The sequence below is a fragment of the Procambarus clarkii genome, chromosome 19 (assembly GCF_040958095.1).
Source record: "Procambarus clarkii isolate CNS0578487 chromosome 19, FALCON_Pclarkii_2.0, whole genome shotgun sequence".
NCBI lineage: Eukaryota > Metazoa > Arthropoda > Malacostraca > Decapoda > Cambaridae > Procambarus > Procambarus clarkii.
This window is the reverse complement of record NC_091168.1, coordinates 13,750,454-13,768,802: the sequence shown is the minus strand read 5'-3', so window position 1 is coordinate 13,768,802 and position 18,349 is coordinate 13,750,454. Positions and strand designations below refer to the sequence as shown.

At 42.7% G+C, this 18,349-nt stretch overlaps 1 protein-coding gene across 3 annotated transcripts in view; it reads right to left on the bottom strand.

The window, feature by feature from the left end:
* Positions 1–18,349, bottom strand: part of LOC123757397 (kynurenine/alpha-aminoadipate aminotransferase, mitochondrial) — a 246,314-nt gene that overhangs the window by 152,349 nt on the left and 75,616 nt on the right. The window contains exons 5-7 of one of the 3 annotated variants that reach the window (XM_069326950.1): positions 6,447–6,566; positions 6,061–6,210; positions 2,951–3,130 (exon numbers count right to left, since the gene is read on the bottom strand). The exons of the other annotated variants lie outside the window; for them this stretch is intronic. Of the exons in view, the coding sequence (XP_069183051.1) occupies positions 2,951–3,130; positions 6,061–6,210; positions 6,447–6,566 (450 nt within the window). The remainder of the gene's footprint in view (positions 1–2,950; positions 3,131–6,060; positions 6,211–6,446; positions 6,567–18,349) is intronic. 3 annotated transcript variants of the gene reach the window in all.

Here is an 18,349-nt window from a genome sequence, read left to right as displayed (position 1 = left end):
GAACATTGACAAGATAACAGGCGGCTGTTATGACCCTTGACCTCTGGGTATGGTTCCTCTGTTTTTGCAGTTGAAAAAAAAATATAATAATACGGCCTTGCCTACTACAAGTGTCTAGTTTAAATAATTCAACTATTTACTCAACAAAGCAATATACTTAAAGTAAGGGGTAACAAAGAGCATACAAACATATAAATGAAAATACAGGCAGCCAGAAATATTAATGCACCAGAACACAATATCATTATATAAGCACTGATCACTATTTCAAAACTTAAATGAATATATGGGTATGCAAAACTGAGGAAAGAAATAATGGACATACATGTTTATCATGATAAATGTTAGAATAAAATATATGGATTCGTAACAGCGGCAAGGGCCCTGATTTCCAAAATCCTCTTGCCTGAATGTCAATCCAAGACATATACCCAAAGACACCAGCGAGAGCAGCATATTTCTGCACATCATAGGCAAGATGGTAGGCCGCAAGCTGCCTAGACTTGATAACCCTGTGGACAACCTAAGAAACTGGAGCCCTAGAACAGGGAACCAGGAAAATCAGATGGACCCAGAACGCGTCCACGGACACCAAACCAGTGGCCCGTAGGTAGCGACATAAAACCGTCACCAGACACAAAACATAATGCACTACGGGCCTTACCAACCAAGCATCAAGAACCCACGGACCCTCCGGAACCCACTATCTCATTCTTCGGCAGAAGAGAAGGAGAGAGCTGCAAACAAATAAAATGACTCCCAGGACAAAAGGAGCAGAACCCTCTGTGCCAGAGAAGAGCATGAAGTTCTCCAACCCAACCCCCAAAGGCTAAAGCAAACAAAAACAAAGCTTTCATAAAACAATCACAGACCGAAGGGGCCACAATAAACCAAGGAGAGGAGAGAAACGAGAGCACCCGGTCTAAAGACCAAAAAGGCTCAGGCGGCGCATGAGCAGGCCAGAGGTGCAAAAAACGTATGAGAGAACTTACCGAATGGAGCAGAAGAGAAATCCACCATGAACGGTAGCTGGAGGGGCTCCACCAACGCCGTATGATAAGAAACGACAGTATTTAGCATGAGACACCAGTCCTGAAAAAGCCAAGAAAGAAAGGACAGAAAAACCCGAACCAAAATCGACGAGACCTTACGATGGGAAAGGAAATGGCAGAAAGACCTCCTAGGGACTTCATACTGTCGCTGAGAGGAAGACCACAGGTGGGCCACTATCAAGGAAGCCACCTGATCTCCGTACAAATTACGATACACCTGCATAAAAAAAAACAGATGCGAAGAGCGGAAGAGTAAGACAAACCAACGAGGTTTATCTTACTGTTCGTTCACTGGCCCAACCTTCTGAAAGAGGCGGAGCCGCAGAAAAACTTTCAGGTTAGGACACCAAGCAAGCAGCACTTGAAACCAAGGGTGGGCCGGCATCCACAGGGCCAGGAGAAGTACGCTCTCTCGATAGGATTCGAGCCGAGCCAACACCCAGAGCAACAGCTGGACCAGGGGATAAAGGTACAGAAACCTCGACCAATCTGCCGAAAAGTGTCCACCGCAATAGTCTCGCAGTCGGGTAATGGCCCCACGAATAATGGGAGAAGCCGGAAACACGCCGACCTGAGTGATTCACCTCCGAGCCCCTAAACGCCCGGCAAAGCCAAAAGATGCAGGCGGCGTCGACCGTCCACTCTGTGGAAAGAGGAATGAAGCGTGACAGTAGTACCAATAACTACAACGTCCACCAGGTCGTTTGGCACTCCCTGAATGTGAACAGCGTGAAGAGCCAAACCTTGAGAATTATGCAGAAGAGCCACTCAAAGCGACCAGCCCCACAGAGCAACGGACCACAGAAAACCCCACCTGGGTTGACACAATGAACCACAGGGGCGCAGTACCTAGCTGGCCTGATGAGCGCTGGTTACAAAGCTCCAGCCGAGGGACGAGGCGTCTGTGAACATATCAAGTAAGGGCAAGGAAAATTGCCATGGCACCGAACCCTGAAAATCCCAAAGATGAAGCAAGAGCCACGAAAAGGGCTGCCCTAAAGATATCTGAACAGCCTCCAAAGCTAAACCCTGTTCAGTGGGAAAACCAGCGTGGCAAAGTTCAGGCTCCCACACAGCTGCTCGAGCAACTGCCGAGTGACCCGGGTCTCCTTCAAGAACGGCAGAAAGCGGGACTGCAGGAGAAGCAAAGCCATAGTGGGAAGAGAGATAGACGCTGTCCGAGAATCCCACACAACGCCTAGCCAAGTCCGAACTTGAGACAGAAACAAATGGGGGAATTCCTCCAATTTACCAGGAACCCGAACCCGGCAAGCTGGGATTGAACCATATCCCTGGCAAGCAGAAATGTAGACCGGCTGGGAGCCCACACCAACCAGTCGTCGAGGTAGGTCAGAACCCGGAGACCTAACAGACGAAGATGAGTCACCACAACCCTGATTAAGCACGTAAAAACGCGAGGTGCCAGATTCAGTCCGAATGGAAGGCAACAAAAGCGGTAAGCCTGTCTCCCAACCATGAACCCCAATCAATCCCTGAACCCTTGGTGAATAGGAACGTGCCAATAAGCGTCCATTGAATGTCTAATCAATGTCTCCCCTGCGCATTTCACCTGTTTAGATGCGACCAGGTTATGGCCTCTGGCCCCTGGTAGACCTGAATGGGATTGGATGGAACACCAAAGAGCCACAACAGAAGCCCTCTCAGAAAATATTATTTCACTATTTAAAAGCAAATTGTGTACTATTGTACTATTCTGTATTATATATCTTGGAAAATAATGATATTTTTCATAAATTAATAGCAAAGCATTCACAGATACGTTTTAATAAATATGCGTAGTTCAAATACAATTTTTTTATATCTAGAATTAATAACAATTAAATTATATTGATATTTTCCATAAAGTGAAGTATGTCACTTAATAACACAATACCCACTTGAGAAAGCATAGGTCCACAAATCACTCGAGCCTGCATGTGAACGTTGAGCCTCTCCACGAGTGGCGCAGGGCCTGTGACGTAGCCGACCCGCAGTCCTGAGCTGATGATCTTGGAGAAGGAGTCGAAGCGAAGAACTCTACCATCAGTGTCCAAGCTGAGGAAGCTTGGCAAGGGTTGCTATTTGTAAAAAAATATAATGAATGTTGTAGATAAATATTTTCCTTTAAAATAAGTCTAAAATAAGTTTAAAAATAAAGACTAACCTAAAACTCTGGACCTTGAAACAACATAAATCTTAAAATATAAAAGCAATTTGATACGAAAACAGTTTACAAAAATTTGGAACAGGTATCAAATTCCCAAAAACAGCTGAAATCCAGATCAACTTTTGCTTTATAATTTCTAGCTAAATGTGTGGGGTATGTTAAATGTGTGGGGTATGTTAAATGTGTGGGGTATGTTAAATGTGTGGGGTATGTTAAATGTGTGGGGTATGTTAAATCTACTTAACTAATGATTGGAACTTAGCTCATTTGCTTATTGAGAGTGCTTTCAGAATTTAATTCTGCCCAACTAGAATTAATCATAATAATAATAATAATAATAATAATAATAATAATAATAATAATAATAATAATAATAATAATAATAATAATAATATATTTGCAAGAAGGTACAATGGTTTGGTGAGATTAAATAAGATTGGTATTTTTACATTCATGCAAAACCACTAACACGAATAGCACTTCTGGCAGGTCTTTAATCTAACATATCAGGTAAGATGAAAAGGTACATTGTTGCAAGGGTTTATATCAACAAATAACTACAATATAAGTTGACAGAGGTGATTACACTGGTAAGGATATATGTTGTAAGTACTAATATTGAGGGAGTGGGTAGTACAAGATACAGTGTGAGTTTGAAGCATCAGGTAGGACACTATGAGGAAGAAATTAGGTACTTTTTGGTTTTATTTCTATACAGGGCATGGGTTGGAAATTTTTATAATTCATCAGGGAGTTAATTCCAAAGACTGGGCCCTTTTATTTGCATGTAGTGTTTGCAGAGATTTAATCTGATTCTGGAGATATCAAAGATTTATTTCTGGTGTGGTGCTCATGCCTTCTATTACACCTATTAAGGAAAAGTTTCAGATCAAGATTTTGCATTTAGGAACAAGGTTTTCTACATGTAGTTAACACATGAGAATGTGTGGAGTGAGTGCATGTTTTGCAAGTTAAGGGACTTAAACAGAGGGGCTGTGTGTTGTCTGAAGACAGAGTTTGTTATAGTTCTGATAGCATATTTTTGCTAAGTGATAATAGGCTTGAGGTAATTTGCAGTGGTTGAACCCCATGCACAGTTACTATATGTAAGATATATGGATAGATTAGTGCGTAGTATAATGAGAGGAGAGCAGAGTGGGGAACATAATATCTGATTTTAGAAAGTATACCGACAGTTTTTGACTCTGTGTTGTATGTGGGTGCTGACGTTCAGTCTCTTGTCTATATATAGGTCAAGGAACTTTCCCTCATTTTTATTGGCAATGTTAACATTTTCTTTTTGAAGTTGAATCTGATTTGATGATTTACTACAAAATAAAAGGTAGCAGGTCTTTTTTATGTTTAGTGTAAATTTGTTGATTGACGTCCATGAGTGGACCATTTTTAATTCATTGTTGTTAGAACCATTTGGCAAATCATTGATATATATAAGAAATAGGAGAGGTCTTAAGATGCTGCCCTATGGCACCCCTATTGTCAATGGAAGAGTGAGGGAGGTTATGTTATTGATGGCTACATATTAGTGTCTGTCACTGAGATAGTAACGAATATAGACCAGAGCAAGGCCCCGGATACCATAGTGGGGAGGTTTAAGTAAGAGATAGTTATGGTTTGCAGTATCAAAGGCCTTTCTCAGGTCAATGAAGAGAGCCAATTGGGAACTCATTTTTGTCTAGGCCTGTGATGATTATATTAAGCAGACTAATAATAGCATCATTGGTTCTCTTTTGGCAACAGAAGCCAAATTGGCAAGGACTTAATATGTTGAGTTTTGCAAAGTAGGAATAGAGCTGTTTGTAAATAATTGTTTCAAATATTGGCTGGAAGTACAGTATAGGTAGATTTGATATTGGTCTGTAATTGTTTATATCAGCTGTCTCGCCTCCTTTATTAACTGGAATCATTCTTGCTTTTTAAGGATATCAGGAAAAGTGCGACACTCTAGAGATTTGCTGAATAGCAGAGCTATGGGTATTGCAAGAGCATCAGTTAACTATTATCTTTATATTGCAAAAAATACAAATTAGTTATTATCAGGACTGCATTTTTTGTGCAGTCCACGTAGCACGGCGGAATCATACTCGTCCCTTGCTTCGCAAGCGACTTGGCTTGGGCTCGTATCCTGGCCGGGAAGGATTGACTAAGCGCCAAACCTTAACTGCACGTCTCTCTTCACCCAGCAGTGAATGGGCACCTGGTTGTTAAACGATTTGGCGGGTTGTATTCCAGATCAAATGAAGATTAAGGACTAGCCCGAAATGCTATTGGCTTTTCAAGAATGTAAGAAGTCTTGTATATAAGAAAAACTAGATAAGACTATCCTCTAAGAGAACTACATATTACTATCCTCTAGGAGAATTAGATAAGACTATCCTCTAGGAGAATTAGATAAGACTATCCTCTAAGAGAACTACATATGACTATCCTCTAGGAGAATTCGATAAGACTATCCTCTAAGAGAACTACATATTACTATCCTCTAGGGGAATTAGATAAGACTATCCTCTAGGAGAATTAGATAAGACTATCCTCTAAGAGAACTACATATGACTATCCTCTAGGAGAAATACATAAGACTATCCTCTAGGAGAACTACATAAGACTATCCTCTAAGAGAACTACATATTACTATCCTCTAGGGGAATTAGATAAGACTATCCTCTAGGAGAACTACATAAGACTATCCTCTAGGAGAACTACATAAGACTATCCTCTAAGAGAAAGAGATCACAGAGGAACAAAATAGTAACTAAAAACGAAATTTCATACCAAATGTTTCCATAATGTTGTGCCAAATATTGATATAGTGTATTGTCTTACCTCATACTCATCATACTGAAGGAAGAAGTAAGGGTCATCTTCCAGGATAATAAGATCATAATCATGGGCAATGTCATAAATCTGTTGACGACGTGTCATATCCATGGTGGTGCCCGTTGGGTTGTTGCCGTTCGGGACCACGTATAAAGCCTAAAACAATGTGATCCAAGAATACAAATGATTAATAGCAACTGGAATTGCCAGCAATAATTTTCAAGAACCTATACTATATACTGTGCAGAAATAAAGTACTGTATGACTAAATACTGTATACAAGTACTGTATAGTACAGTGCAACAAGTGTTATTCTTTACTATGGAGCACATACTAAAACAAATGATGAACTCATCCAATGAAGTTTTATTGACGTGATACAGTATTCTCACCTTAGGCACTCCATTGGTTCCCCTCTCAACAGCCTGCGTCAATGCTGCTCTAAGAATGTCTGGCTTCATACCGTGAGCATCATCTTCTATAGCCAGGTACTGAAGGTCCATACCTGACAACTGTGTGTGCCACCACTATGTTATTACATAATAACAAAGGTCATATTCAATAAATTAATAACTCTCAAGTGTTGCAACAATACAATTCTGCATATTTGCATAAAAAAGCTTGTCTCTGTGGAACTGTCTACCCATGATCTTATGGTGATGATGCTCTTATGGTGATGATGCTCTTATGGTGATGATGCTCTTATGGTGATGATGCTCTTATGGTGATGATGCTCTTATGGTGATGATGCTCTTAAGGTGATGATGCTTTTTTATATAAATGCTGAAATATGTCCAGTGATCAGATTGAGGGTTTAGGGCTTTTTAAATAATATGAATTGCTCACTAATACACAGGAATGGGCTTGAGAAAGTCCATTCCTTGGTCTGAGTATATCACACACTGGTTTACTTTATCACTGACAAGATGCTAGGCTTCTACTTCCTATACCAGGATGCTAGAGATGGTTTTCAACACGATTTTCATATTTCCTTTTGCTTCTTTAAATCTATTTTCATAGCAGGGAGGTTTAGCTCTTATTAATATATTAGTATTGAAGAGCATCTTTTTAAAAAGTTCTTGTGTGACTATGCCAGATCTATATTGTTTCATAATCATATTTTTTTATAATAATGAATTGTTAAACTTTGACAATTATTTGTTTGGTAAGGAGACGACAGTGTGTGTTGAATACAACACCCATCTGAATTAAATAATGTATTTGATATACATACATCTGATATCTTTCTCAATAAAATCTTGACGTTATGGTAATTTCAAATTTTATTAAGATATCAGATATATGTATATCATACACACAACAATACAATACAATAATACATACAAATAATGCATTATTTAATTAAAAAAAGAGAATTTAAATGCGAATAATTACTGAGTTTAGGCTTATATTGAGCAAGTTGTGACAATGGGCTTTTATCTCTTTTAACCTGTATTTAGCTTAATTTTCAGTATAAAAGTTTGTATACTTCAGGGAACCTTTGACAAGCCGTCGGCTTCCTGTACTCATCGAGGCCACTAGAATGTTAGTGACCTTCAGGTAAATAATGCCTGTTGCTGGTGATAATGTTGAACTTGGTGAATATTTTTTACAAGGCCACTAAGTTTTGGAACTTTTGTTTAAGGAAAACCTTAAAATAAACATATATGATCATGCAGATGATGAGCCACAATACCGTTGCTTGAAGATGTGAGAACTAAACCACACACCAGAAGATGAGGAGACGACGACGTTTCGGTCGTCGTCATTATCAAGTCGATTGTGATGGGAGCGAAGTTGTTGTTGTTGTTTTAGATTTAGCTACTCAGAACCAAATGTCCATGTAGCACGGGCTATAGTGAGCCCGTAATTGAGTACAGTTATTAGCGAAAACCTTGTTACTGTGATATTTGGGTCAGTTTTAAATGGAGGTGAGGTTTCCTCCTTTCCCCTTGTTTCTTTTTTCGCTTCTGTTTTAAAGCACTGGTTTTAGTCTTGTTTTAATAACATTATCTTGGTGGCGGATGTAGATGCGGAATGTTCACTAGTGAGTCCCATTCTTCAACTGCTTTTCTAATCATTGTAGTTGTTGTGGAATTAGCATTTAATGCAGCTGCTCTTATTGAATGAATGTTGAATTTGATGAGCAAGGCTTCATTTGTTTCACATTCCAGCAAGTAATGCAATAGTGGCGCCTCTGCATCTATTCCACAGACATGACTCTCTTCAACTACTGGGTTTACTACCTCCCAGCAGAACTTGTAACCAAGTCTGAATATGTGTATGGCTACTGCAATGTCTCTGGATATCTTTTTGACAGGCATAGTACCCAGTGGCTTGTTCGTACCACATCGCTACCGTGGATCTTCCTTCCGCTACTTTGGCTCTGTAGCGACTTTTGATAGTTGGGAGTATTTTCTTCTTGATTTACTCTTTAATCTGTAAAAAACTTGGAGGTATTTTACCCTTTACAACAGGTAGAGCAGTGGCAGTTTTTGCTAGTAAGTCTTACCATTTATGCCAATGTGACTTGGTATCCAATTTAGGTGACTGACAGCCCTAGATTGTGTGCTTCTTTTTCCTATATGTAGGATTTCCGTTATGAGTTGTATATAATCTCTGTGCTAACTGGATAACAATGCCTGGAGCGAAGATTGAGAGTCGGTATGAATGATGACATCATGTAAATTATTCTCAATTGTAAAATTTATGTCCTCCTTCAGAGCATATAATTCTGTTAGCAATATTGAGCACCCACTATTCATGCTCCAGTAAGCTTCATGGTTGTTAGTGTAAACTGCTGCCCCATCAGAACCTCTTTCTTGATCAACTGATCCATCTGTGACGATGTGAATGGTTGTAGGTCTTGAGATGGTTTCCATTTGTTGTTCTTTGACTGCTTTGAGCCTCTGCGAGTCACATGCTGATTTTTTAAACTGGTAATCCTTCAATAATTATCTTTAGACTCGATTCTTCCCATGGAGGAGGCTGCCGAAGGTGTTGATGTGGTCTATCTTCCCCTTTGTTTTTAATGGTGCATTTCAAGTCCACTTTCTCTAGAATCTTGACCAGGTTATCCGTCCATGCACTTGTTCTATATTGAAGGTTTCTGTGAAGAGATCTGTGCATGCTATCTTGAGTGACAGTCTGGCGGTGGTTCCAACAAGTTTTGCTGTTAAGGTGGTTATTCTTTGTCTGATCCTGTTTTCTAAGGCTGGTAAGTTGGTTTCCATTCTTAGATTCTCTCGACACGTCCATATAGGTGCTCCCAGCATTGTTCTGAGGGGGAAAGGGGCATCATTTTGAGGACACTTCCAGTTTCTCCCATTGGTTATCACTGAGGGATGTAAGAGTAGGAGCAGCATAGTCAATGAGTGACCTAACTGCTTGAACGTAGTACATTTTGAGTACTGGTAGAGATGCACCATCTCTAAGACTGGTCAGGGAGCGCAAAGCTGAGTTTCTAGCTTCACAACGTTGCCGAAGATATTAAATTTAAGAACATAAGAACAAAAGAATAAAGGTAACTGCAGGGGAAGGGGGGGGGGCTATTGGCCCGTACGAGGCAGCTCCTATTTATAACCACCCAATTCCATTCATATACATGTCCAATCCACTTTTGAAACAATCAAAAAATCAAGGAACCCCACCTCTACCACGTTACGCGGTAATTGCTTCCACAAATCACCAACCCTGTTACCAAGCCAGTATTTACCCAGGTCTTTCCTAAATCTAAACTTATCCAACTTATAACCATTGTTTCGTGTTCTGTCTTGTGTTGATACTTTTAATATTGAAATACTTTTAATTTCTTGAATGAATTTCAACTGTCTGTCTATTATGACTCCAAGGTATTGAAAAGAGGTAACCCACTCAATTTCGTGTCCTTGTATTGCGAGTCTGATATTTTGAGTTCTCATTTTAATGGCCATCGCCTTGGTTTGATTGATGTTTGTTTTCACTACTTCCCTGCTGATGATGTCTAGGCATTTTTGTGGACCATTATAAAGTCGAGCGTGACAGGAGCGAGGTTGTTGTTGTTGCTTAAGATTCAGACACTGGGAACAAAACGTTCCAAGTAGCATGGACTATGGTGAGCCCGTAACTTACCTGGCACAGGAGCGGGGCAAGTAGCACGGGCTATGGTGAGCCCGTAACTTACCTGGCACAGGAGCGGGGCAAGTAGCACAGGCTATGGTGAGCCCGTAACTTACCTGGCACAGGAGCGGGGCAAGTAGCACGGGCTATGGTGAGCCCGTAACTTACCTGGCACAGGAGCGGGGCAAGTAGCACGGGCTATGGTGAGCCCGGAACTTACCTGGCACAGGAGCGGGGCAAGTAGCACGGGCTATGGTGAGCCCGTAACTTACCTGGCACAGGAGCGGGGCAAGTAGCACGGGCTATGGTGAGCCCGTAACTTACCTGGCACAGGAGCGGGGCAAGTAGCACGGGCTATAGTGAGCCCGTAACTTACTTGGCACTCTACCATCATAGCTCTCACCCTGCACACTACCAACACAGCTCTCATCTTGCACACTACCAACACAGCTCTCATCCTGCACACTACCAACACAGCTCTCATCCTGCACACTACCAACACAGCTCTCATCTTGCACACTACCAACATAGCTCTCATCCTGCACACTACCAACATAGCTCTCATCCTGCACACTACCAACACAGCTCTCATCCTGCACACTACCAACACAGCTCTCATCCTGCACACTACCAACACAGCTCTCATCCTGCACACTACCAACACAGCTCACATCCTGCACACTACCAACATAGCTCTCATCCTGAACACTACCAACATAGCTCTCATCCTGAACACTACCAACATAGTTCTCATCCTGAACCCTACCAACATACCTCTCATCCTGCACACTACCACCACAGCTCTCATCCTCCTCACTACCAGCATAGCTCACATCCTGCACACTACCAACATAGCTCACATCCTGCACACTACCAACATAGCTCTCATCCTGCACACTACCAGCATTGCTTCATCCTGTTCACTACCAACATAGCTCTCATCCTGCACACTTCCAGCATAGCTCTCATCCTGCACACTACCAACATAGCTGTCATCCTGCACACTACCAACATAGCTGTCATCCTGCACACTACCAACATAGCTGTCATCCTGCATACTACCGCCAAAGCTTTCATCCTGCACACTTCCAGCATAGCTCTCATCCTGCACACTACCAACATAGCTCTCATCCTGCACACTACTAACATAGCTCTTATCCTGCACACTACCAACATAGCTCTCATCCTGCACACTAACAACATAGCTCTCATCCTGCACACTACCAGTATAGCTCTCATCCTGCACACTACCAATATAGCTCTCATCCTGCACACTACCAACATAGCTCTCATCCTGCTCACTACCAATATAGCTCTCATCCTGCACACTACCAGTATAGCTCTCATCCTGCACACTACCAACATAGCTCTCATCCTGCTCACTACCAACATAGCTCTCATCCTGCACACTAACAACATAGCTCTCATCCTGCACACTACTAACATAGCTCTCATCCTGCACACTACCATCATAGCTCTCATCCTGCACACTACCAATATAGCTCTCATCCTGCACACTACCAGTATAGCTCTCATCCTGCACACTACCAACATAGCTCTCATCCTGCTCACTACCAACATAGCTCTCATCCTGCACATTACTAACATAGCTCTCATCCTGCACACTACCATCATTACTCACATCCTGCTCACTACCAATATAGCTCTCATCCTGCACACTACCAGTATAGCTCTCATCCTGCACACTACCAATATAGCTCTCATCCTGCACACTACTAACATAGCTCTCATCCTGCACACTACCAACATAGCTCTCATCTTGCACTCTACCATCATAGCTCTCATCCTGCACACTACCATCATAGCTCTCATCCTGCACACTACCAACATAGCTCTCATCCTGCACACTACTAACATAGCTCTCATCCTGCACACTACTAACATAGCTGTCATCCTGCACACTACCATCATAGCTCTCATCCTGCACACTACTAACATAGCTCTCATCCTGCACACTACTAACATAGCTCTCATCCTGCACACTACCATCATAGCTCTCATCCTGCACACTACTAACATAGCTCTCATCCTGCACACTACCATCATAGCTCTCATCCTGCACACTACTAACATAGCTCTCATCCTGCACACTACTAACATAGCTCTCATCCTGCACACTACCAACATTGCTCTCATCCTGCACACTACCATCATAGCTCTCATCCTGCACACTACTAACATTGCTCTCATCCTGCACACTACTAACATTGCTCTCATCCTGCACACTACCATCATAGCTCTCATCCTGCACACTACCATCATAGCTCTCATCCTGCACACTACTAACATAGCTCTCATCCTGCACACTACCAACATAGCTCTCATCCTGCACACTACTAACATAGCTCTCATCCTGCACACTACTAACATAGCTCTCATCCTGCACACTACCATCATAGCTCTCATCCTGCACACTACTAACATAGCTCTCATCCTGCACACTACCATCATAGCTCTCATCCTGCACACTACTAACATAGCTCTCATCCTGCACACTACTAACATAGCTCTCATCCTGCACACTACCAACATTGCTCTCATCCTGCACACTACCATCATAGCTCTCATCCTGCACACTACTAACATTGCTCTCATCCTGCAAACTACTAACATTGCTCTCATCCTGCACACTACCATCATAGCTCTCATCCTGCACACTACTAACATTGCTCTCATCCTGCACACTACTAACATAGCTCTCATCCTGCACACTACCATCATAGCTCTCATCCTGCACACTACTAACATAGCTCTCATCCTGCACACTACTAACATAGCTCTCGTCCTGCACACTACCAACATTGCTCTCATCCTGCACACTACCATCATAGCTCTCATCCTGCACACTACTAACATTGCTCTCATCCTGCTCACTACCAACATTGCTCTCATCCTGCACACTACCAGTATAGCTCTCATCCTGCACACTACCAGTATAGCTGTCATCTTGCACACTACCAACATAGCTCTCATCCTGCACACTACCATCATAGCTCTCATCCTGCACACTACTAACATTGCTCTCATCCTGCACACTACCAGTATAGCTGTCATCTTGCACACTACCATCATAGCTCTCATCCTGCACACTACTAACATTGCTCTCATCCTGCACACTACCAACATTGCTCTCATCCTGCACACTACCAGTATAGCTGTCATCTTGCACACTACCAACATAGCTCTCATCCTGCACACTACCATCATAGCTCTCATCCTACACACTACCATCATAGCTCTCATCCTGCACACTACCATCATAGCTCTCATCTTGCACACTACCAGTATAGCTCTCATCCTGCACACTACTAACATAGCTCTCATCCTGCACACTACCATCATAGCTCTCATCCTGCACACTACCATCATAGCTCTCATCCTGCACACTACCAGTATAGCTGTCATCTTGCACACTACCATCATAGCTCTCATCCTGCACACTACCAGTATAGCTGTCATCCTGCACACTACCAGTATAGCTGTCATCCTGCACACTACCATCATAGCTCTCATCCTGCACACTACCAGTATAGCTGTCATCCTGCACACTACCATCATAGCTCTCATCCTGCACACTACCAGTATAGCTGTCATCCTGCACACTACCATCATAGCTCTCATCCTGCACACTACCATCATAGCTCTCATCCTGCACACTACCATCATAGCTCTCATCCTGCACACTACCAGTATAGCTGTCATCCTGCACACTACTATCATAGCTCTCATCCTGCACACTACCATCATAGCTCTCATCCTGCACACTACCATCATAGCTCTCATCCTGCACACTACCAGTATAGCTGTCATCTTGCACACTACCATCATAGCTCTCATCCTGCACACTACTAACATTGCTCTCATCCTGCACACTACCAACATTGCTCTCATCCTGCACACTACCAGTATAGCTGTCATCTTGCACACTACCAACATAGCTCTCATCCTGCACACTACCATCATAGCTCTCATCCTGCACACTACCATCATAGCTTTCATCCTGCACACTACAAGCACAGCTCTCATCCTGCACACTACCATCATAGCTCTCATCCTGCACACTACCAGTATAGCTCTCATCCTGCACACTACCATCATAGCTCTCATCTTGCACACTACCAGTATAGCTCTCATCCTGCACACTACCATCATAGCTCTCATCTTGCACACTACCAGTATAGCTCTCATCCTGCACACTACTAACATAGCTCTCATCCTGCACACTACCATCATAGCTCTCATCCTGCACACTACCAGTATAGCTGTCATCTTGCACACTACCATCATAGCTCTCATCCTGCACACTACCAGTATAGCTGTCATCCTGCACACTACCAGTATAGCTGTCATCCTGCACACTACCATCATAGCTCTCATCCTGCACACTACCAGTATAGCTGTCATCCTGCACACTACCATCATAGCTCTCATCCTGCACACTACCAGTATAGCTGTCATCCTGCACACTACCATCATAGCTCTCATCCTGCACACTACCATCATAGCTCTCATCCTGCACACTACCATCATAGCTCTCATCCTGCACACTACCAGTATAGCTGTCATCCTGCACACTACCATCATAGCTCTCATCCTGCACACTACCATCATAGCTCTCATCCTGCACACTACTAACATAGCTCTCATCCTGCACACTACCATCATAGCTCTCATCCTGCACACTACCAGTATAGCTGTCATCCTGCACACTACCATCATAGCTCTCATCCTGCACACTACCATCATAGCTCTCATCCTGCACACTACCATCATAGCTCTCATCCTGCACACTACCAGTATAGCTGTCATCTTGCACACTACCATCATAGCTCTCATCCTGCACACTACCATCATAGCTCTCATCCTGCACACTACCAACATAGCTCTCATCCTGCACACTACCAGTATAGCTCTCATCCTGCACACTACCAGTATAGCTCTCATCCTGCACACTACCATCATAGCTCTCATCCTGCACACTACCAACATAGCTCTCATCCTGCACACTACCAGTATAGCTCTCATCCTGCACACTACCATCATAGCTCTCATCCTGCACACTACCATCATAGCTCTCATCCTGCACACTACCATCATAGCTCTCATCCTGCACACTACCAGTATAGCTGTCATCTTGCACACTACCATCATAGCTCTCATCCTGCACACTACTAACATTGCTCTCATCCTGCACACTACCAACATTGCTCTCATCCTGCACACTACCAGTATAGCTGTCATCTTGCACACTACCAACATAGCTCTCATCCTGCACACTACCATCATAGCTCTCATCCTGCACACTACCATCATAGCTCTCATCCTGCACACTACAAGCACAGCTCTCATCCTGCACACTACCATCATAGCTCTCATCCTGCACACTACCAGTATAGCTCTCATCCTGCACACTACAAACACAGCTCTCATCCTGCACACTACCATCATAGCTCTCATCCTGCACACTACCAGTATAGCTGTCATCTTGCACACTACCATCATAGCTCTCATCCTGCACACTACCATCATAGCTCTCATCCTGCACACTACCAACATAGCTCTCATCCTGCACACTACCAGTATAGCTCTCATCCTGCACACTACCAGTATAGCTCTCATCCTGCACACTACCATCATAGCTCTCATCCTGCACACTACCAACATAGCTCTCATCCTGCACACTACCAGTATAGCTCTCATCCTGCACACTACCATCATAGCTCTCATCCTGCACACTACCATCATAGCTCTCATCCTGCACACTACCATCATAGCTCTCATCCTGCACACTACCAGTATAGCTGTCATCTTGCACACTACCATCATAGCTCTCATCCTGCACACTACTAACATTGCTCTCATCCTGCACACTACCAACATTGCTCTCATCCTGCACACTACCAGTATAGCTGTCATCTTGCACACTACCAACATAGCTCTCATCCTGCACACTACCATCATAGCTCTCATCCTGCACACTACCATCATAGCTCTCATCCTGCACATTACAAGCACAGCTCTCATCCTGCACACTACCATCATAGCTCTCATCCTGCACACTACCAGTATAGCTCTCATCCTGCACACTACAAGCACAGCTCTCATCCTGCACACTACCATCATAGCTCTCATCTTGCACACTACCAGTATAGCTCTCATCCTGCACACTACCATCATAGCTCTCATCTTGCACACTACCAGTATAGCTCTCATCCTGCACACTACTAACATAGCTCTCATCCTGCACACTACCATCATAGCTCTCATCCTGCACACTACCATCATAGCTCTCATCCTGCACACTACCAGTATAGCTGTCATCTTGCACACTACCATCATAGCTCTCATCCTGCACACTACCAGTATAGCTGTCATCCTGCACACTACCATCATAGCTCTCATCCTACACACTACCAGTATAGCTGTCATCCTGCACACTACCATCATAGCTCTCATCCTGCACACTACCATCATAGCTCTCATCCTGCACACTACCATCATAGCTCTCATCCTGCACACTACCAGTATAGCTGTCATCCTGCACACTACCATCATAGCTCTCATCCTGCACACTACCATCATAGCTCTCATCCTGCACACTACTAACATAGCTCTCATCCTGCACACTACCATCATAGCTCTCATCCTGCACACTACCATCATAGCTCTCATCCTGCACACTACCAGTATAGCTGTCATCCTGCACACTACCATCATAGCTGTCATCCTGCACACTGCCATCATAGCTCTCATCCTGCACACTACCATCATAGCTCTCATCCTGCACACTACCAACATAGCTCTCATCCTGCACACTACCAGTATAGTTGTCATCTTGCACACTACCATCATAGCTCTCATCCTGCACACTACCATCATAGCTCTCATCCTGCACACTACCATCATAGCTCTCATCCTGCACACTACCATCATAGCTCTCATCCTGCACACTACCAGTATAGCTGTCATCCTGCACACTACCAGTATAGCTGTCATCCTGCACACTACCATCATAGCTCTTATCCTGTGACTACTTCTTCGGCAATTACATGTGTGTTTAGTTACATATATGTATGTATGTCCTACTCTATGAGTTGTTTGACCCCAGTTGAAATGGCCTCTTGGTAGGAAGTATATATACAAAATTTCCCTAAGTACTGACTACAAATAAATTAATAGAGTAATTCTCAGGCTGCTGGCGAGTGGCTCATCTCACTATCTACCAATATAATCCTGGGATGAAGACCACAAGTAGCAGAGCTTATAATAGCATAAGAATTTGATGTTTAATTTCAGATCTTACTTTACTGCACTTCTCATTAATAAAATGAAACTAAATTTTATCTTTTGGGATTAAAATAGTATTTGTTTTAATATGCCCAAAACGGTGTGCTCTATCTATAAATCCAACATTCTGTTTGCAACTCATCTTGTATGTATATACTTTTACATACAATTTACAAAAACATGTATAAACATCACACACAGAGATCACACTAACGTGATGCATCAAATGAACAAATCATTGTGCCTCGGAGAGGCTACGGGATCCAGTAAGTTCAGTAGAACTTCGGTTTCAACCCTTTTAACCCTGTCGTAGCTCAGTCGATTAAGGCAGTGTCTGGGATGCTCCCGGACGCAGGTTCGAATCCTCGTCACGGCCCTTGTGGATTTGTTCATGTATAAACATTTATTTATTATTACTTGTAGCTATAATTAATTGCATTCAAATAAATAATAGTTGCAGTCTACAATTTAATTGAATGATTGACAGTCAGCTACCATATGTATGTATTAGTAACAATGTCTATACAAACGTGAGGCCACCCATGTTATAGTTATATAAATAATTACAGCTAAATGTAATTATTTCCTGTGTGATAATACTAATGCAATGTAAACTGGTAAGTGAAGAGAATGAGAAAGAAATGAACAAATGTGTTGGAGGTGCTCTCCTGATGATTTAGGCAGCTACCACAATTGCTGTGAATTGTTAATTAAATAGGACAACTTTGCACAGTTTAATAATTGAGCTGTTTACTGTAACATATAACCAGTAACACATGACAGGTCATGTCACAAATATGCATCCAAAGTGTCAATAGTTGAAGTATCAACGTACAACTTCCAAGTAAGAACCCTTATTAAGGGCACATTCTAACTACAGAATTATCGA